General features: G+C 42.0%; 1 protein-coding gene across 1 annotated transcript in view; it reads left to right on the forward strand.

The window, feature by feature from the left end:
* Positions 1–23,259, forward strand: part of Ctnna3 (catenin alpha 3) — a 1,277,532-nt gene that overhangs the window by 39,588 nt on the left and 1,214,685 nt on the right. The window contains exons 3-4 of the mRNA XM_038342272.1: positions 4,813–4,979; positions 14,786–14,905. Of these exons, the coding sequence (XP_038198200.1) occupies positions 4,813–4,979; positions 14,786–14,905 (287 nt within the window). The remainder of the gene's footprint in view (positions 1–4,812; positions 4,980–14,785; positions 14,906–23,259) is intronic.

Below are 23,259 nucleotides of genomic sequence, written 5' to 3' on the forward strand. Positions count from 1 at the left end.
ATAAAATAGATTTAAATATTGTAACTGTAATACTTGCTTGATAACTGTTTTGTTATATGTAATTTTGCTATGTTAAAGTTGAAGCCTTTCTTTTTTGTTTAAACAGAAAAAGGGGAAATGATGGAGGAGAGTTATCTGTCTATGTTTCTTTCATTGGTTAATTAATAAAGAAAACTGCCTTGGCCCTTTAAGAACAGAAAATTAGGTAGGTGGAGTAGACAGAACAGAATTGTGGGAACAAGGAAGTAGAGTTAGGGAGAGACGCTTCAGGCAGTCGCGTGGTGAGTCTCCATGCTGCTCCTCTCCGAGATGGACGCAGGTTAAGATCTCTCCTGGTAAGCCACAACTCGTGGTGCTACCCAAATTACTAAATATGGGTTAAAGGAAGATGTGAGAATTAACCAATAAGAGGCTGAAACTATGGGCCAGGCAGTGTTTTAAAAGAATACAGTTTCCGTGTAATTATTTCGGGTGTAAAGCTAGCCGGCAGCCGGGTGGCGGGACGCAGCCCCACCGCTTCACACTACATATTTCTTCTTTAAAATGTCTATTTAGTGTCTTTGCTTATTTAAAGGTCAGATTAGAGTTGGAGAGTAAGCTCAACAGTTAAGAACAGTTGCTGCTCTTGCAGAGGACCTGGGTTCAAGTCCCAACAACCACAAAGCTGCTCACAGTTGTGTGTAACTCTAGTGCCAGGGAGTATGATTCCCTCTCTGTCTTCATGAGCACCAAGCTTGAATACAATGCACATACATACATGCAAGTAAAACACTCATACAGATAAAAATAATAAAATAAATAAAAGTTGGTTTATCTTTTTATCATTAAGTTACACGCTTTAAACTAGAGTTTTTCTCATTTAATTCAGTTATAATATCTACTGAGTAACACTTATTTGGTAGACACTGACTTCTGGCCTTCACCATAACAGGGAGTGAGTTAATGGAGGCTTGCAAATTACCAGAAGTTTTCTACAGACTTTCTGAAAAGTCAGGGTCATTGAATTTATTTTCCTACTTTGAGTATCACCTGAGAGGATGAACTTGGAAGCTTTGTTAGCAGTCTTGATATGTGTGTCAGATTCTTGGCAAACTTACCTTTGTTTACAACCATATGCCATCAGAATTGCAGGTGGAAGCATGAAATGTGACATATTTTGATTTTAGGTCCATCAGTTGGATTCCATATCTAGAAAAGACATATTATGGCGATGAGGGCACTGTGCTTCGAGTTCAGCCTGTCTGAGTCAGAGTCATATTCTGTCATCTCAGTGTTTGGCTGCAGGCAAAGCTGCTTATTTTGGGAGAATTCATATTTTTTCAGCAGAAGGTAGTGATGATGACCAGGAGTCAAAGATTCTGCAGATGCCAGCATAATTGCTGTTGTTTCTACTTAGAATTCTTTTCTCATCTCTTCAGTCTCTTAGCAAACAGCAACGCCTGAGTGCTGCTCCTCTCCCTGATGGGAGGGCTACAGCCTCTTCTCAGACACACCATTTCAAAGTGTCCTCCCTCATTTTATAGGTTGTCTTTTCATTTTCTTTTTTAAATTAAAGGTTTAATTATTTTTGTTTTATGAGTGTTTAACCTGCTTCATGTGTGTGCCCGGCTCCTTTGAAGGTCAAAAAAGTGAGGCAGAAGAGGGTGTCGGACCTCCTGGAAATGGAATGAGAGACTGTTGTGAGCCACCATGTAGATTCTGGGACAGTTCCAGCTGGGGCCTCTCTAAGCACAGCACACTCTCTTAACTGCTGAGCCATCTCCCCAGTCCCCCATTCACTTTCTCGATGCCCTCATTTAGAGTCCAGAATTTATGATTGAAGAGATGACTCCGTGGTCAGGAGCATGTTCCGTGCTTGCAGAGGATCCACGCTTTTTTTTTCAGCTTCCCCTTGGGGCAGCTCACAACCACCTGTAACTCCAGCTCCAGGGAACCTAACACCTGGGCCTCTTCAGGCAGCTGTACTCACAAACGTATTCATATGAGTGCACACATGTGCATGCGCACGCACGCATGCACACACACAAGTGTGTATGTAAACACATGATTAAAAATAGTAAAAATATGTAGAAGGGGGCAGTGGGCTGCATCCCACCACCCAGTTCCCACACAGCTAACTTTACACCCGAAATAACAACACACAAATTGTATTCATTTAAACACTGCCTGGCCCATTATATCTAGCCTCTTACTGGCTAACTCTCACATCTTGATTAACCCATTTCTATTAATCTGTGTAGCACCACGAGGTGGTGGCTTACCCAGAAAGATTCTAGCCTACATCCATCTTAGAGAGGAGAGCTATGGCGACTGCCTGAGGCGTCTGCCTGACTCTGCTTTCTTTCTCCCACAATTCTGTTCTGTCTACTCCGCCTACCTAATTTTCTGTCCTATTAAAGGGCCAAGGCAGTTTCTTTATTAACCAATGGAAGTAACACATAAACAGATGACCCTCCTCCATCAAAAATACATCTTGAAAATGAAGTTCAGAAATATTAGGTTTTGATGGCCTAGTTTGTCATTTTATTGCATGTGCTTTTGGTGTGACATTTAAGACGTTACTGCAGAGCCTGAGGTCATGAGGTTTTGCATGGGATTCTATGACCCACTCTGAGTTGACTTTTGCATATAATGTGAGACAGAGAATCATGTTTTTTTTTTTATCATGTGACTATCTAATTATCCCAGAGTCATTTATTGCAAAATAAAACAAACACACACAAAACATGACCACTTTCTTGATGACTTTTCTTGGAATCTTTGTTGAAAACCAGTTTACCAGAAATCTTAAGGGTTGCTGTTTTTTCAGTTGTTTTTTTCAAGACAGGGTTTCACTGTGTAGCCATGACTGTCCTAGAACTAGCTCTGTAGACCAGGCTGGCCTTGAACTCACAGAGATCCACCTGCTTCTTCCTCCCAAGTGCTATGATTAAAGGTGTGTGCCACCACTACCTGCCTAAGAATTGCTTTTGGGAATGTCAATTCTATTTTTTAATAGTTTTATAGTAAGTTTCAAAATAAGAACAACATTCTTTCTTGTTTTGGTTATTATTAGTCTTTTAAAATTTCTATATGAATTCTAAGGTAGCTTATTAATTTCTGAAAAAAAACCACAACCAAATATTTTGTTAGGGGCAAACTTCTGCTGTTTTTATTTTTCCATTCACAACCAATCAAAGTAGAGCATAGAGAAGGCATGTGAACAGACATGGGGAACCAGTCTGACTTACATTCCTGCACCACTCATTGCTGTGGCTCTTGATCATCTGCCGTCCCACGGGGTACAGAAAGCACAGTGAACAAACCGTAGAGAGTTTCTATGAGATGATTCTCCTTGAGAAGCAGCTCAGCATTCATCGCCTTTCCCATTTATAGTATGTATAATGATTATGTTTTTATGTGATATGAAATCTCTGCATATTTGTTTTAAATGTGGACGTGTATGAATATATTTGCAAAGTATGCATATATAAAGCATGCAGATGCATTTATAAATAAACATGTGTATACAGACATATGAAATAGAACTTCAGTGAGAAATTTCTATTTAAGTATATAAAAACAGAATAGCTAGTGTTTTTAAGGGATCAGTATGGAGAACTAAACATTTTTACTTTATATTCTTTAGTATTCCAAATTATTATTATTTAAGAAGATTTATTGTATTTACTTCTTAATTAGTTAATTAATTAATTAACTAGCTGATTTAGTGCGCGCATGTGCCAAGACATGTGTGTGGAGGTCAAATAACTTTGGGGAGTCAGTTCTCCTCTTCCTCATGCAGATCCTGGGGCATGAACTTGGATCGACTGCTTTAGTGGCCCAAACCCTTTACTTACTGAGCCATCTCACCAGCTCTACTGTGTTATATCAAAGAAATAGACACATATTACTTTAATGATGAAATAAGTTTATGTTATGAAACTTGAACAGCGGATGTGGTCATTCTCTGTGAGTTTGGTTACCAGGGATGGGGATGGAGAAAGCAGCCTTTCCCTTTTCACTGCAGGCTCTTCTATATTGGTAGCTCTAAAAGCAAATATTTTAAATAAGAAGACCTTGAAAATAAAAGGGATGTTGTTCCTCTGACAATGATGTATTTGTAATATTATTTTCATGACTGAAGTCTAGACTTTACATTGTGTAGAGTAAGTCTGCCTATGGTAAGCTATTATCAGAGAGAGGCTATCATATTTTGCGTAGCCCGAGAATGACCTCGTATTTTGGATCACTACCTCTAGAGTGGGGTGATTATAAGTGTGCCCTGGTGTGTCTGGTGTGTGGGTGCTGGGGATGGGGATTGACTCCAGGGCTTCACATGTGTTAGGTGAGCACGCTTCCTAGTGAGTGACACTCTCAGTCTGATGCCACCGTATTAAAGGTTACCTCTATCCTCTATCCTTTACTGAGTTAGCAAACGACCACGACTCAGGAAAGCCTCCCTTCACTTTTACAAACAAGGACCTTTTGTGAGTGAGCGAAGACTTAGTCGTGAACCACTTCCCAGCAATGGAGTTGGGGCAACTGTAGAAGCAGGCAGCCATTTTTACTTGATGTTGCTTGTCAGCCGAGAACGAGTTTCTCCAGGAGAAGATGGCATGATGCCTCTCTGGACCCCAGAGCGCTCGTCATAAACAAGTGCCCATTGGAAGCTGTGTTGTTTTAAGATGTGCTGCTCGGAGTACCATATGACAGTTTATTTTAATATTCTGGTTATTCATGGGATATTCTTTGCGTTAGGTTGGCTGATTAATGCTGAAGTAGCTGTTGTGGACACGCAAATGATAACTTACTTGGGGTTGTGTTTTTCAGGCAATGCTCTGAAGGCGTCAGCCGAGAGATTTACAGATGACCCCTGTTACCTCCCGAAAAGGGAGGCTGTGGTTCAAGCCGCCCGCGCCTTGTTGGCAGCAGTTACAAGACTCCTTATCCTTGCGGACATGATTGATGTCATGTGTCTCTTGCAGCATGTGTCATCTGTAAGTAGAAGATGACTTAATTTGCTTTGGCATTGCTTTCATTTTTAATTCCCGCTCTGAAGCAAGCATCAATCCTGGTGCTTCCTGCCCCACTTTATCAGGAGCTGACCAGACAGGGTTGTGAAAACTACCTCCTTGTACACCCTCAGGGATGACACTAGAACTTAGCAGTCCTAAAGTCATGGAAATTCTAGACTTATAAACATTGAGTGAGTGTGGAGGACAGATACTGATATTAGGTGTCTTACTTGATTGCTCTCTGCTTTATTTGCTGAAGCGGGGTCTCTACCTAGACCCAGGGCTCATGATTTGGCTGGTCTGGCTAGCTAGCCTCTCTGGGGCTCACTTATCTCCAACTCCTGAGCTCTGGGGTTATACACAGGCCTCCACAGCCACTTGGATTTTCTGTGCTGCTGAGGACGTGAACTCCAGTCCTCACACTTGCAGAACAAATGTTTTACCTACTAAGCCATCTCCCCAAACCCCATATTAATGAAACAAGTGGCAGCACAGAATGACGGAGATAATATCATTAATGTATAAGTAGTGTAAATAGGCTGAGGAAGAGAAGCCTTAACTTGAAGCTTGAGATGTTCGGAGTTTTACCCTCATTGGTAAGTAGCTACTACTGCTTTATTTTTGTGGTCCTATGTGGTCAAACTTATGGCTGCACATCCACAGGGCAAATGCTCTTTGTTAGAACCATATCCTCACTGTATCGGCTTTTATTTTTTTTTTAATTTAAAAAGATTTAATCAAAAGTAATATTTTCCATACAATATATTTTAATTACAGCTTCCCCTCTCCCACCTCCTCCCAGATCCTCCCCATCTCCCCACCCATCTAGCTCCATGCCTTCTTAAAAAAATAAAAACAAAAAACAACCTCCAAGCTAAGAATTAAAGAAAAAGAATAAAACAACAAAAGGTAACAAAAAAAGGACAAGAAACACACACATACACAGGCATAGACACAGAGAGACACACACAGACACAGAGAGACAAACACAGACATAAACATACACATAGCCACAAAATTAGAAAGCATAATATACAATCAAAAGATCAGTGAGGTATAAAAAATACCCAAATTAAGCAATATGAGACAAACAGTCTAAATAAAGAACACCATTGAGTTCGTTCTGTATTGGCCATCTACTGTTGCACCATTCTTAAGGGGCTCGACCTTAAGAATGCTTCGTATACCCAGTGAGACTCCACTGGGGAAAACCAGTCTTTCCTTTGCACGCAGCTGTCAGCTGGTTAGGGATGGGAGCTCAGGATCACTTCCCCTCAACAATCTCTTAAAAACATTTTTAAGTACCTATCAAGTCCAAATATACTGCTCATATTCTTGGATGTGCATCCTCCCACTGGCACACGGCTGACTTGCCGGATGCTATGGTTTCCCTCCCCAGTAGCTCCTCTGCTAGGGATGGGACTTTGTGTCCTCCTCTCCTCTTTGTGCTGGGATCTGGTCTGGCTTGAGCTTGCACAGCTCATGAGCACGGCCACAGCCTCTTTGAGTCCCTCTGTGCAGCTGCCCTGCTGCGTCCAGATGTCTCTCTGTAGTCATTTGCTGCTTCTTATCCTTGGAGTCTTTCTCCTCCATCTTCCATGTCTGCTGACTCCTCATTCCTCCTATAGAAACCCTTCTCAACAAGCACCAAACCTCCCTCCCTCCCTCCCTCCCTCCCTCCCTCCCTCCCTCCCTCTCTCTCTCTCTCTCTCTCTCTCTCTCTCTCTCTCTCTCTCTCTCTGGGTGTGCATGGATATAGGTGCACAGTGCTTGCATGGAGATCAGAAGACAATTCTGTCCCTTATGTGGGTCCTGGCTATTGAACTCAAGTCATTTAGTTCGCACAGCAAGCGCTAAGCCCGCTGAGTCATCTCAATGGTCCAAGGTTTGAAAATTCCACCCTGTAGTTTTCCTGTTTCAGTGTCTTCGAGCTCAGTAGTTGAGGAGGTACCTCTCGGAGGAGTCACATTGCCTTGATTTTTCATATTACCTGTTGCTGTGTTATGGTTTGCATATCTTCTAGTTTGGGCATCTCTTCCTGTTTTATTTGGCAGCCTTTTCAGGCCACCTACTCTTGAGGGCTCAGTCCCCAACAGCACTCAGAGAGGAGAAAACAGATCGCTACGTCACAAGTGCACCAGCTGCACGGGACACATGCACACACTTGCAGTCGTTAAATCCCGCTAACATGCCACAAACAGCAACGAAATAGAAAGTGGGGAAATAATTCTGAATACCCTTTTGGGTCAGGCTTTTGCTTTCTTGGGCCTCTGTCCGACCTGTTCGATGCTTGCCTTTTTTCCATGGTTTTTCATCTGCTCCACCTGTTATGAAGTTTCAAAACAGATTCCTCCTTACCTTTGGATTATAATGTGTCCTTTCTCAGAGTCTTCTCCTCCATCCAGTCACACAGAAGCGGCTTCTGGTTTATCTACTTTCTGAGAGGCCTCTTAGCCACGTTCTTAAAGACATTTTTGCAGCCAAGATATATTGCCTGTGGCATCATGGGTTGGTCAGTCTAGTAACCCTAGTTACAAAGGAAATGAAGTTACTGTGTCACGACTCTGTCTTGATCACCCCGTGGGAACCCCCAGGTGGCCATGGCTTTCTTGATTCCATTCCTTTCCTTCCTCACCATTTTCCAGTTATAATCTGTTTGTGGTCAAAGCCATTTTTCCTACTGGTATCTCTCTGTCCTTAAGATTTGGGTGTAGCTGATTTGTATCATGATTCCAAGTCCTATCAAAGGTAATGTTTTCCTCAGATTTTCTGAGGACTTGCTGGGAGTATATACTCAGCCTCACCTCTGCCTCCGTATTCACTTGTGGATTGCACTTCTCTGCATAGTCCACATTCTGTTGGACTAGAAATGGAAGTTGTTTATATGTGTATGAGCTCTCTTTACCCCTCTTCCTTCTTAACACTACCCTTCCCCTCTTTTCTGGCTTAGCAATGATGTTTACAGGTATGAAAAAAGTTTATAAAAGTTTGTTACAATGGAAGGGAGTGTTTCTATTTTGTAAAAATACATTTTAAATGGCTTTAATTTTGTGTGGGATGAAAGTCTCCATTTTTTTTTTCTGGGAAGAGGGGAAATGGGGTCTAATGATTGCCAGGCGAGCCTCAAGCTGTAACTGAAGATGCCCTTAAATTCCTGATCTTGTTTCCATCTGCTGAGTGCTGGGATTGCAAGCATGTGGCACACATGGCTTCCATGGTGCTGGGGACTGAACCCAGGGCTCTGCACGGCTAGGCAGGTACTTTATCAATGAGGTACATCTCAGTCCTTTCTAAAGATTTTTATCAACTTCACATTTCTTCTCTCTTCTCTCTCCCTACCTGTAGTCTGATCCCTAAGTTCCTCTTCATGTGTATTTAGTAAAGAGTTATTAAAGAAACCCACACACATCGGGGGCTCCCACCGAGACCCCAGAGGAGACCCAAACCACACCAAACACCTGTTTTCACAGAGGTCCTTTAAGTGGAGATGAAAAGTACAAGTGGCTGCTTTCTGACTCAGGCAGAAAAACAGCAACAAGTGACCTTGAAGGTGTTTTAATTTTTAAGAAGAGGAAAAGGGATGTCTGTGTTAGAATGGGCTAGGGTACGGTGGGATAGTTTGATTGGGCATGTTAATTAGGTGAAATAAAGGGGGATTTTGATGGCTGGAGTTTGCTAGTCAGCTTCGGAAGGAGTCTGGCATAAGAAAGTGCCCCCAAAAGGGAATAGACCCTGATGGAGAGGGCAGGCGGAACGGCAGGGTCTGCCAGCGCCGTGTTGCCAAGCCCGGGCCTGCTAGAGTCTTTCAGTTTATAACCTTTCTTACTTGGCTTCCTTCATCCACCTTAAGTTTCTCTCTTTTAAAAAAGATTGTATTTTACTTTTAATTATGTGTATGTCTGTGTATGTGAGGGGTATGTGCCCTCCAAGTGCAGTACCCACAGAGGCCAGAAGGGGGCACTGGATGCCCGGAACTAGAGTTACAGGTAGATGTGAGCTGTCTGGTGTGAGTTCTGGTCCCTTCTCCAGACCCTTCAATTACTCTTCCAAGTTTTTTCCTCGCCCCACGAAGAGTGCTATAACATTTACACAAGTGCATGCAACTATCGCGTATTTCTTTTATACAGAGGGAATTCACTTAAAACATTCAGTTCTCTGAGGGCACACACTTCTTTCTGAAAATGTGACCTGTCATTTTTGTTTTTTGAGCTTGTTTGGAGGCTAATAGACAAAGGCTTGCATTTGTCCTCTCTTACCATCTGATCCTTACTACTTCAGGAAAGCTTCTGATGCTCCCCCTTCCTCCTGAGAGAAATATGGGGGTTCTCTTTATGCTACAGTAGTACCTAGAATTTTGTACAAATATATACAACATTAAATAAGAAAAAAAGATAGCTACCGAGTCGCCCTTGCTTGGGTGGCACTACTGGGCATCTTCTCATGGGACCGGTAGGCCGCTGAGGTCCTGGTTTGAATCAACCAATCCTAGGACGACAGCAGGCAGGCAGGGCCGAGGGAAGCAGGACTTGCCAGAGTCCTGGCACCTCCTTTTCTTGCTGTCTCAGCCAATTTCTTCTCATCCTCCTCCTCAAATTTCTCCATGAATATACATAATTTTTTACAAACTGATTGACTATGTAGTTTCTACAGCACGTTGGCTCAGATTTATTTAAATATGTATTGTCAGGGAAAAGGAGAATAGATGTATTTTGGGAGGGAGGGAGTGCTGAGTCAGACTGGGCATCTTCCCGTTGCCTATTTCATGCTTCTTTCTTCTTATGAGACAAATCTTCAGTTATTTTAATGGGAGATGAACAAGCATGGCCTCTGCTGTTTTGTTTGATGGATTGCTATTATTATCATTTCTGAGCTGAGACAAGGTGATGAAGAGCATGCCGTGGGAGTGTTCATAACGCCTGCTTGTACTCCGGGTGTTGGTATAGGGATACTGTCTGCATCTTTTTACGCTTATCTTGTATGCCCTTTGATAGACGATAAGGTAGTCAAATAGGACAAAATTGGATTTGTTTCTCAGCTCAGAGATCACTTTAATATCCAGTCTCCACAGTTTTGGCAAAAGCCTACATTTGGGTTTTTTTTTTTTTTTTTTGTGGTTTTTCGAGACAGGGTTTCTCTGCAGCTTTAGAGCCTGTCCTGGAGCTAGCTCTTGTAGACCAGGCTGGTCTCGAACTCACAGAGATCCGCCTGCCTCTGCCTCCCGAGTGCTGGGATTAAAGGCATGCGCCACCACTGCCTGGCTTCTTTTTTTTTTTTTTTTTTTTTTTTTTTTTGGTACATTTGTTTTTATTTCCAATTGATTTGCTGAGTCTTTTTTTTTTTTGGGAGGGGATTGAATTTGGTTTGTAATGAGATAAAATAAGAAACAGGGTGAATTGAAAGACCGAGAAATTATTTTGCGATTCTTGTCTCAGATTAAATTTCCCCTTAAAAATTTGAACTTGAAAAAAAAGAAAAAAAAAATTTGAACTTGTAAATGTAAGGAATATTATTATCTTTTCGATTTAATTGTTCTTCCTTTCCCAAATTATTTCCACTAGAAAAAATTTCATTTCTTTTTTTTTAATTTCATTTTTTTTAGGAAATAATCAATACAATGAAACTACAGTATCCTGCTACTGTAGATGATCTTAGAGGTCCCCTTTGATGGCCAAAAGAAAGAACACCTAAAAGAACATTCCTCAAACCAAGTCAGTAGTCTTTTATCACACAGCTGAGCTTCACCAGGTTCATCTTTATCCCCGGCTCCTTCGCTTTATCAACAAAGCAAAAGCACTGCTTTGAGTATATAGCACCCTAAGTATACACATGGGCAGTGGGGGAGGGTGCAGGAAGCATAACAGAAATCCAACCAACGCCATGTTGTAAATTTTATATGACATCTCCATGACGACTGTTTGTAGGTACAATCTAGTTAGAAGAGTGCAGTCATGGGCTGTCTGAAGGAGCCCAGGGCACGTCAGTATTGATAAATCAGTCATGGCCATCCTAAGGGACCCAGAGCACGTTAGTATTGATAAATGGGAGAGATGAGTCCTGATAATGAACACTCAAGCTAAAATCCCCACATTATGCAAACACTGACCTTCAGTTAAAGCACTCTCTTGACGATGGGGCATTACTGGATTTTCTCACTTTCTTCCTTGGCTCTGAAAGTAGTACCTGGAAATACTGTTTTTGTGTGTTTCTTATTTTGAAGTTCCCCGAAGTTGCGTAAGGTTCGCCTAGCTAAATGACAGCATGATGACATCTGTAATTAGAGAAGAGGGAGTGTAGGGCATAAAGAACATTTTAAATTCAGTGAAACTTTTGGTAAATAGCTTATAGTAATTGATTTATAGAGAAAATGCATTGTTTAGAGTCCTGGATTGGGTGGGATTTTTGTTATAAACATAGAGAAGAAACCAAAAAAATTGGCCAAGGCACAGAAAAGATCACATGACAAAACAGATTTTTAATGTAAAGGTTATTAAAACTGTGTTGAAAAGAATTTGGTTTCTATCTTACAAGAGCAGGGCCATGAGCAGACTTTGGCTGTGTTTCAACTGATGGGTGGGGGCTGGTGAGATAAAGGTGCTGGCTGCCACGCCTGACGACCCGAGTTCCATCCCTGGGTCCACATAGCTGAAGGAGAGAACTGACTCTCAAGAACTGTCCTCTGACTTCTGCATGTGTGTTGTTTCACATGTGTGCCTATACACATACAAAGAAAACAAATAGATCACTAATAAATACAAGTAAAAAATTAAAACAGATAAACTGATGAGTAGAGTTGGTTCATCCCCAGGACTCTGAAATTTCATGTTCTCTGTGGCCCAGCTCAGACTCCCTCACGTCTTCTATGTTATGTGAACCCCTCAGTCACTCTCAGTGAGCATTAAAGCGTTCACTTCATGCTCCCCTTACCTTCTGCGTGCACCCCGCTTTCTACGGAAGGACAACAGACAGTGGAGTCAAGTCCCTGTTCCAGAAAGCTTTCTGAGGCCTATTTTACCCACTCAGTAACGGGAATGGAATAGGAACTCCTGTTACTGATTCGAGAGTTCAGTTGGAAGGCATACCATACCTGGGGCAGAACACACACTTGGTAAATGTCAATGCCCTTCCCATTTCTGATTTCATGTCTACTTTTCCCTGTAACCTTTATGTTCCCCCGGGGAAGGAAATATATTTTATATTCATAGCACCTTGACTAGAGTAGGCATTAAGTGGTATTTGTTGGGTTTAACTTCCTGTCCTTCTACCTTGGATTTTCTCTTCACCTTGGATTGAGATCAACACGTTGCCTTTATGAAATGGAGGACATAATTCAGTAGAACTCCCTTCAATTGCAACTTACTCCTTAGAGTTTGATACACCAAGGATCAAATCACATCCCTGGGAACTTAATTATACCCTACAAAACCTTACAAGCCTGTCTCGTGACATCACAGTAGGGAATTCTGGTGTGTTTAAATGGTCATCTCTATTTGTAGAAACCTAGGTGATGGCATAAGAAGAAGATGTAGGGAATAAACGACAGAAAGCGAGCAAATGAGAATTATTTCACTAGTCATTTCAATTACCAACCCTCCAAAGTATGTTCTTATTTACTAAAGCACCAAGAATTCATTTTTTCATGAGCTCCCCTTCCTTATTAGTAGTGGGAAGCACCCTGATCTACCGCAATTTGTCCCGTTTATCCAGCGTGTGACTTGAGAACGGACAGGAGCATTCCAGTTCAGCAGAAATGATTTTGGTTACAGAGCAAAGATGAACGTACCACATATGCTTCCGTCGTCAATGTGTTAGTGCGCTTCCCTTCCTGAAATACAAGCGCTGAGAAATCTTCCTTTCTGACGCTCACGAGTGACTGGTTCTTTGCACAGATCCTACAGACACAAGCCAAGTCTCACAACACAACGGGAACATATCCAAGCAGCTAACTCGTCATATGATTTTTTTTGTTTGCATGATTGACATGTGGGAACTGGTTGAAAAATGGTTTTTTGGGCATATATTAATGATGGGTTTCATTATGACATTTTCATCCATGTATATAATGTATTTGGTGATTCTTACCTCCTCACCATGACTCTCTTTTTCCCCTCCCAGTCTCTCTGATCCCCTTCTTCCTCACAAGCAGAGAATCTCTCTCCACACCCTTCTGTGTGTGTGTGTGTGTGTGTGTCTGTCTGTCTGTCTGTCTGTCTGTCTGCCTGCCTGCCTGCCTGTCTCTCCATCCTTCTCTCTGGAGTCATGCACCTTTCTGCACATGGATGTAGAGGTCAGAGGTCAGCATCAGATATCTTCCTCAGTCACTCTCTACCTTATTTTTTTAAAAATGTAAAGCTCATTTAATTAAAAATTACAATATAATTACATCATTTACCCATTTCCCTTCTTCTCTCCAACCCTTCCCATGTACCCCTTTCTTGCTCTTATTCAAATCCATGGACTCCTTTTTCTTTGTTACACACAGTCTCTCTCTCTCTCTCTCTCTCTCTCTCTCTCTCTCTCTCTCTCTCTCACACACACACACACACACACACACACACACACACGGTGTGTTCTTCCCCTGGGAAGTCTATTTCCCGAACTCTCATCATTCCTTAGTTGCCTGTAGTTCTTTGTCTAGGGTTGAGGCCTCCCGAGTTCCCACTCTCACGTTAACGTGTTTAATGTTGTCATCCTGGTTCAGGTCATGTTTAGGCAGGCATGTTAGTGAGACTTTATAGGTGTACCTTCTCTGGCGTTTCTAGGTGTCACAATTTCACAGCACACTGTTCCTCTGGCTCTTGCTATCTTTTCCCCGCCCCCTCCTTTGGCAATGATCTCTGAGCCTGAGGGTTATAGATGTATTAGCTGGGACTGGGCATCACATGGGCCTGGGCATCTCATGGGCCTGGGCATCTCATGGGCCTGGGCATCTCATGGGCCTGGGCATCACATGGGCCTGGGCATCTCATGGGCCTGGGCATCTCATGGGCCTGGGCATCACATGGGCCTGGGTGTCACATGGGCCTGGGCATCTCATGGGCCTGGGCATCTCATGGGCCTGGGCATCTCATGGGCCTGGGCATCTCATGGGCCTGGGGCATCTCATGGGCCTGGGCATCTCATGGGCCTGGGCATCTCATGGGCCTGGGCGTCACAGCTCAGCATTCTGATCAGTTGTGGTTTCCCATAATGATCTTCATCTGCTGCAAAGAGAAGTTTCCTTGAGGAGGCTGAGAGCTACACTTACCTGTGGGTCTAAGGACAGACACTCAGAATGTAATTAGGCATTATGCTGACTTAGTAAAGTGGTAGCGGAGCTTGCTAATTGGCTAGGCTGGCTGGCTGTTGGGCTTGGGCGATGGTCCTGTCTATGCCTTCCCAGTGTTGGGATTACAAACGTGGATGGTGGGATCCAACCTTAGGTCCTCAGGCTTGTACAGCAAGCACGTCACCAATTGAAACGTCTTATAATATTACTTAGACTTAAAATTACACATTAAGTCTCATTTTCTTCAAGGGACCCTGAAGCATGGAAGCTCTTTGACTCTGGATGATGTGTGCTCATTGAGGACCGAATGGACTTCTCATTCATGTATAATGCTGGCTGCACACATGCAGCTTCTACCTCTTCATAATCATCCCTAATCAGTCCACTGAAGGATAATTAGCTAGCATTTGCTGTCTCTGAATTATAGTGGGTAAAACTGAAGTGCATTGTTGACTCTGTTAGCTAGCTAGGGATTTGAGAAGAATCTGTCACTATTATAATCCGCCTTTCTTTTCATTTACAGTTTCAAAGAACATTTGAGTCTCTTAAAAATGTTTCCAACAAATCTGACCTCCAGAAGACCTACCAGAAGCTCGGGAAGGAGCTGGAAAACCTGGATTATTTAGCCTTCAAACGTCAGCAGGTAGGATGCGGGATTCTCCTTCTGTGGAGAAGGTGAACAGTTCTGGCTTCCTGCTGTCCCACCTGCCAGAGGTGCAGGCAGGTCAGGGAGACTCATCTGCTAGCGATCGGGGTAGAAACAGCCTGTGCTGATCTCTCTGCGTTCCTCTGGCTACCTACAGTGTTCACGGTCGGTCGTCCTGGCTCTTAGATGGGTGCTTTAGGGGTTTCTACAGATGTCCTTTTCTTTCTGCAAAAGAAGATTCCCGCGGCTTTGTGAAGGTCTAACGACCCTTTGGTAATGACATCTCAGCAGCACAAAGGGAATTTCTATGATGGTTTGGCCACATGACTTTTGGATTTGGCAGGGTATATCCATCTGGAGTCAGCCCCAAAGACGAGGAAAAGGGTTTGGATGAGCATACAGAGTAGGGAAAAGAGAAAAAAAAAATTCAACAATAGCAGTTGACCTCGAGTTTTTTGGTTTTTATGTTTGAAGATGAGTAAAACGTTGGCCCACTTGGATAGTTTCAAGATAATCCCAGGGACAACTCAAAGCTTCATGAGTTTGCTTTCAGGATTGGTACTGTACACACCTGGTTCACAGTGATACGGGGACCCACACTGCCGCAGCCGCAGCGCCTGCTCTTCTCTTCAGGCTATTGTTGGCTGCAGTTTCTGTACGGCCACTAGGTGTCAGGGTCGTCAAGCTTTTACTTGGTTGCCAGGCTTACTTGGATTAGGGCAGACATTAGCTGTTTATTAAATTAGGTTGCCTGAACATTGAGAACAAGCTTAGTGATAGCCCGTGTCTAGAATCGCGGCTAAATGGATGACCTGGCATTTAAGAATCTCCTATATCGGTGTGTCTGTCTCGTGTTGCCTGGTTCACAAGCTTTGGGCCTTTTGTGTGTGGGTTTTCAAAGCAGTATTTTTGTTAAACCACATCAAGTCCATGAGATGTGGCTTCAGAAACACAAAGGGAAGTGAACTGTGTTCTTGGTTCCTGCTCTGTCATAGATGTAAATCAGCTCCTCTTCAATCTTGGGTATTTAACCTTTCTGCGGCCTTATGGCTTTAAGGGTCATATTTGTTTTATGGATTGTTCTAGACTAGGGCAAACGGTTTATCTTGACACATACTTTAGACGGAAGAAGAACATGCTGTTCATTCAAGTGGGTGTTAGCAGACATAACATAACATGCGTGTCAGTGTTCCCCAGAGCTACCGCAGTGAATTCCCAGGCGTGGCTGTTCAGCATTCATACCGCGGATCTCTGCTCTGGACAGTATAGATCCCATTCCAGTTTTGTTTCCAAGATCATATTTTACCATCAGGCACTGTTTGAATTGGCAGGCAATAGTCACTCCCCTCGCGCCCGATCCCTTCTCATAAGCACGTTTCCCGTGATTAGATCCTTACATTAGCTAATTGTAAACTTGGAAGAAAGTAAGCACTTCAAGGGCGGAAGGGCGGAGCTCTGAGAGGATGGTACTGAGGACAGGTATGAGGAGAGGGCACAATGACCACGCGGAATGCCTGTGGATGCGTGTACTCATCTATGCCCCTGCCTCAGCCATCACTCTGTAACCAATGAGTGACGTCACTAAATGTCGTGGCAGTACAGTAGAATCAGTTTATCAGTATCTTTTGTAGCTGAGAATGCCACATAGTTGTGGAACCCTTCCAAGCTGCTTGTGCGGGCCTGGACTGCCTCCAGCCCTGGCTGGGCAGGGCTTAAAGGGTCTGCTCTTTGACTTGGAGGGGATTTGTCTTTATCTTCCATCCTGTTCCTTTAAAGTTCAAAAAAAAAAATCTATTAAGCACACAGTGAAAAGTACTTTTTTTTGTTTTTTTTTTCTTCTTCCTGGGAAAGATTCAGATCTCTGTAAAATTGCTAATTCAGCAAGACAACTTCCTTGTTACAGAAGCTGGGTTCTTCATCCGGAGGCTTTGTGGTGACTGCACTTCTGATCCCAGGGCACTCGCTGTTCTTTGTTGTAGCACAGTGTAAGCTGCGGGAGGACAGGGTCCTTGGCTGTCTCCATCTGTGCCCCCTGCCCAGGCCCACAGTATCTGACCATGGCAACACTCAGGAGGTATCAGTGCCGCCATTGTCGCCTTGAGCAAAGAAACATGCCCAAGGTCTCGGCCTCAGCCTGTGGGCCAGTAAAACTAATGTGTTGTCTAACTTTGAAATGCAGGTAGGCATTAGTCCTTACCTCTTCCTGTGAAAATGCTAACCGATTCCCCTTTGCCCAGTTTGAAGTGTTTTCATAATTTATTTCATTCCTGTATCCACTTTGGGAAAAAAAGAAGATACTAATATCACCCAAGCTCTTCACTTCTGGCTGGCCAGTTCACCAACTAACTGTAATAATTCTTAATAGATTCATTCACTAAATTTTTTTTTATTTCCCATGAAATATTTGTATGTATTAACTCTCTTGATATATCTCTTATAGAGATTTTGTTATAAATATACATATTTCTTTAGATAACTTGAATGCCATAGGTTTATTCTACTTGAACACAATGATTATATTTTAATATCCTTTTTTGAGAGATTTCTTTCTGAATAATAGGTAGACCTTTACTGTACTTTGCTTTGTTTCTTTTAAAAATATGTCTTAAAAAAATCATGGAGGGAGGGAGGGAGGGAGAGGATAGAGAGATTGAACATGTTTACATGTGTTCATTCTATGGTATGTGTGAGGACAGAGGACAACTTGTGGGAATTGGGCCTCTCCTCTCACCATGTGGGGTCCTGGGATATGGTTTACACCAAGAGCCTTTGCCCGCTGAGCCGGCTCACTGGCCATTCCATCTCCTTCTCGCTTACCTCTTTTGGGGAGTTATGCTGCGTCCTCAACACGAGTGGGCTGTTGTGTTCTTTCCCAAGGAATGGACGCTTATACTTGAGTCAGAGCAGAAGAATCCTGACATCTTCCCCATGTTCACAAAGAGTAGTATTGGAAGTAGGAAAGAGGCGGAGAGGTTGTGGTAGATGAGGGGCAGGCGCACCAAGATGAAGGGAGCAGATGACACACAACATTAACCTGAAGGTTTGGAGGCTCATTTCTTGGTATCTGGGACAAAATCTGGTCATTTACCTGTTTTGATTTCATCCTATTTGTCAATGCTACACGGGCATGATGACAGCAAGTGCCAGCTGCTGTCCCAAGTCTTATGCATTAATTTGAGCAGTTATAAATCAAGAAATTTTCTTGGGGCTTTGGTTTTTATGAATAAAATAAAGTTTGCTAATCTAGACTGTAATCTAATTCCTTCCTCTCTTCTACCCTTAATGCTTAACATAGCATTGTGAAACACATTCCATTTCCACAGGCTTCCAAGACCTTTGTTACGAATTAAAATTAACACTATTGAATTGAGCACTGGGTGCACTAAAACATGCTTGTATGCTGGTGCAAATATATTTGAAATGAAAACACTTCAGATGTGTTCTCAGGTTGGAACACCCCACATACCGTTGACTCTTATCTCCCTGATCATGCCTGCTATTCTCACCTTCTGACCTCCACACAAGGTTTATTTAACTTGGTATTTAGATGACCTAAGCCCTTTCTACTTACTTATTTAACTCTGACTCATTCTTTAAAGCTACACTGAAGCCTTGCCTTCCTCATGGCACCTCATCCAATGTCCTCTGGTCAATTGTAACCTTCATTCTTAGCTTTTGCTAGTTCAATGGCTAGAGGGTGGGCTTATCCGAACTCATTGTGTTTGCACTGCTTAGCCACTGACTTTCTTCTTTTAAAACTTGGGGAAAATAGTACCAGACGTGAGCCTGTTTTGAGAAAGTGTGATGAGGGGTAAAGAAAGTCCTTTAATGTTTACAAACAGCTTCGCACGGCATCTAACACATCTATTAGTAATAGCTATCAGGATGTTGTTTAGTGCTAACCTTAAAAACCCATCTCTTAAATGGTTTATAATTTCCATAAGGATGTATTCTCCATTTATATACTTCTGCTTCACACATAGGGTCTAGTGCTGCTCTAGTGCTGATCTGAAAATATAATATAGTATGCAATGATTTTAAGAATGTAGTCGGATGACTGGTGACTATGGTCACATAAAGAAAGTATTATTTCTCAAGAAGGGAGTTTTGATGGGACTGGGGAGACGGTTCAGTTGGTAAAATGCTTCCTGGATAGGTATGAGGACCTGAATTCAACCCCAAAGCCCAGTGCTAAGGGTGTGTCCGTAATGCCAATGCTTGGGAAGGAGAGACAGGAGGCTTGCCAACCAACCAGTCTAACCAATTTGGTGACCTTCAGGTTAGTAAGGATCCCTCCTTCAACAAAGGTAGGTACAGAGAGTGATGAGGAAGATACCCAACATGGACCTCTGGCTATTAAATGCACACACGAGCACATACGTGCACACACCAACACACTCAGACACACATACACACACAGAAACAGACACAGACACACAGACACACAGACACAGATACACACACACACACACACACACACACACACACACACACACACACACAGAATGGGAGGGAAGATGGCAGCATTTGGTTCCAATATGCCTTTACAGCGATGTCTCTGATGGACAGAGCAATTAAAGCCCTCAGTGTTTGTGCTAAATAATTCCTTAGGGATTAAAGTTTTAGACCCAATATGACAACTGAATTCCAGTTTGTTCAATAATGATGTCCTTTCTATGTGTCCAAACTTCCTTCTAGGTGGTAGACTCAGCACAAAATGATTCCTTCTTAGTGCTCATGCTCAGAAATGAACAAGATTTTTTCTTTTACTAAACTTTAACCTTTCCAGATAATTAGAATATCAGAAAGAACATGATATTCGGTAGAATTGAATTTAAATTAAAGCCTTATCAATGAAACAAATTAGAAATAAATTGCATGAAATTGACTTTGTAAAAATGCCTTCAGCGTTTAGTATTTTTTAGTTGCTAGTAGTTCCTTGTCTAGGCTTGGACCTGAAATGATACACATACAGTAACAGTACACAGACTAAGCAGGTTGTATTTATATATTTATGCATACATATAAATATAGATAAATGAATAAATAAATAATGTAACTACAGGTAAAGAAAAAGAAGTCATGAATTTAAGAGAGCAAGGGGATTACATGGGTGGGGGGGATTGGATGAAGGAAAGGGAAGGGGGAAATATAATTATATTTTAATTAAAAATTAAAAAAATAAAGAAAAAGCCAAAAGAAATGCTTTCAGGTTAGTTAAAGCCTTAAATTAAAAAGCAAAATTCTACATGTGATCTTTTGCTATTTTCATAAAGCCAGTAATAATCAACATCAGACCATATTACCATCAAACTGTTAGTGGAGAAAATAAGGAATTGACTTCCACTTACAGACTCAGAAAATAACTTTCTAACAGGACCCAGGTAACAGAGCCATTATACTTTCAGAGTGGTAGAAGATTCTGAGCATGCTACAGGGAGAAAAGACACATCAACGGTCTTACTTAAGTGTCAACACTGTTAGCTACAGTAACAACTGGCCTGGCAAGGTGTGCCTTCTGGTGCAACATTAGCATGGATTTTCTAGGAGTAACAAACCACTTTCCGATTAGACTTAAGGCCTGCTCCATTTTAAAAATAGAGCTCAGGCCTAGTGCTGCTAACTGGGACCTAGGTCCTAGGTCCTAGGTAAACCTAATACTGTCATCCTGTGAAATGGGTAGGACAACAACTGCCCTCTGAGTGCTTCTCTTTGTACTCACAGATGATGGAATCCCTCAGCCCTCATCCGAGAAGCTTCTTTTTGAAGTAGGTGGTAATTAATACGGAGACCCCAAACTGGTCAATGCGCAGGGACTAAGAGACTGTGGAGTGCTTGGCTCTACGTGAGGTGCCTGAACCACATCCCTCTTCTCAGTGCTCAGGACTTAGCACAGAGTCAGAGGCAGTGGGTAGCTGCAGCAACACATTGTTTGCTGGATATGGTAGGACCACCGAGCACAAACTCAGAGTGGCTGTGACTGCACGCACAAGACTAAGCCAGACAAAATCCCACCATAGATGGGGAAGGGGACCATGAAATCTCACTCCTCACTGAGGAGTTGTTGGCAGTTTATGGCCACCGGGGGAGAGAGTCAACTTTCTTCAGGGATGTGGTTCTTGAGAGGCTACCCATGCTCCAATAGATATCACACACACACACACACACACACACACACACACACACATACACACACACACAAACACACACACACAATACACACACTCTATCTATCTATCTATCTATCTATCTATCTATCTATCTATCTATCTATCTATCTATCTATCTATCTTTCTATCTATCTATTATCTATCTATCATCTATCTATCTATCTACTATCTATCATCTATCTATCTATCTATCTATCTATCTATCTATCTATCTATCTATCTATCTATCATCTATCTATCTATCTATCTATCTGACCCTAAGTGGACTCAATGAGGTCTAAAAACAGAGCGCAGGATATTGGGAGAGGAAAGTAGTAGAAGGGATGGGGAGGAATCGGAGGGGATGGGGTTTAAGTTTTATCAAAGCACATACACATGTCTGTGCAAAGAGCAGAGTGAAGGATCTGGGGTTACGGGAATGACGAACAAGGGGTTGTTAGTCAAAGGATACAAACTTTCAGCTTTAATATGAATGGATTCTAGGACTCTTGTGTATAGCATGGGTGGTGCTTGTCGCATTAATCTGATTATAGTAATCGGTATGTATTTATTTAACAATTGTATTATATAAATATGTCAGGTATAGATCTCAAATTGTCCTTTAAAATGCCTTGAACGCACAAATAAAAGCTTAAAAGGAAAAAAAAATGCCGATGGGTGATGACTAACCACAAAGAAAATCATCCTAGGCTAAGTCTTGAGCTTAAGAACCCTGGGGATTTAAGACTGCAGAAGCCCTGGCTTGTTGCTAGCACATAGCAAAGAGGAAGATGACAGATTCCAGCCACAGAATGATAAATGGAAAGAAAGGAGGCATGTGCCACTGTCCTGCAGGTTGCCCAAAGAACCTGTAAGGTACAGCAAGCCCTCATTTGAGCTTTTATGGAAGTGGAGGTTCTGTACATTTTATTGAAGACTTTAAAAATAGGAAGGAGTGCATCTGGAGCTCTTTAGGTGCAGTCTAAGAAAAACTGGAATTGGGAACAGGGAGATGGGAGGCGCTTCTGGAAGAATCTTTAAGCAGGAGATTCACATCAATGGTTGTTGTTAGATGAAATATGTTAATTGCTCAATTGGGAGAAGATCCTTCCTTTCTCACTCTGTAATGATTGCAGCTCTCTTGAAAGAATCTTGATTAAATTCTTCCTTTTAGGCATAAGTGAGCCAAAGACTGCTACATTGAAATATTCATGTTTGTCTTAGATAGCATTCTGTTTCTTATTTACCAAGTCAAGTAAAATGACTATTTTTGACACTTACAAATCTACTTCTGAAGATCTCCAGGCATTTCAGATATCACTTAAGAATTCACTACAAAGTATTTAAAATGTTCAATTATACGGTAGCATGGTACACCAAAAGTCAATCCACACCAAACATATTTCATTCTATCCAACACATATCTTATTGATGTGCACATTGGACAGAAGATGCCATTACTGTTATTTTTCAAATTCCATCCTCCCACATGTATGTATATGGAAATAAGCATGGAAGGTTCTCAAAAAACCTCCACTCCAAGGTATTGACCCAAAAGATTTATGTTAGGATTTTGTAGAGATACATGCGTACCTGTGCTCATTCCTGTAGCATTTATAATAGTCAAGATATGGGACAAGCCCAGATATCCAGCAAGAGGTGAACAGAGAAGGAAATTGTGGTATATATGCAACAGAATTTTATTCAACCATAAAGAAGGATAAAATAATGTTACACACATACACACACAAAAACATGTACACATTCATGTACACACACACACGTACACACATACATGTACTCATACATACATACATATGCAGAGGTTGCACTCATTATTAAAGGTTATTCTGAGTCAGCAGTTCCTGAATTTATTCGTTTCTGAATTTCTAGCTTATTGCCATAACCATCCAACCATTTTCACTCCTTCACCAACTACAGATCTTCATAGGGTAATTCCTTTCTCTAGAGTTAAAAATCTGAAGAAAATCATGAATTTTATGTGAGAGCCCTACTCTTTACTTTAAAATGAATGTCCAAAATGACTCTACATCTAGAATTTGATTTTCCCTTCAGTAGTTACTACTCAGGGCAAGTAGGAATCTATAACTGGTGAGGTAAAAGCACAGAAACATATTTTAAGTCAAAGGCTGCTTCTCTCTTTCCATCTGCTGTCCTCAGAGCTCAGTTTATTGGTGTCAC

This window comes from Arvicola amphibius, chromosome 9 (assembly GCF_903992535.2).
Source record: "Arvicola amphibius chromosome 9, mArvAmp1.2, whole genome shotgun sequence".
Classification (NCBI taxonomy): Eukaryota; Metazoa; Chordata; class Mammalia; order Rodentia; family Cricetidae; genus Arvicola; species Arvicola amphibius.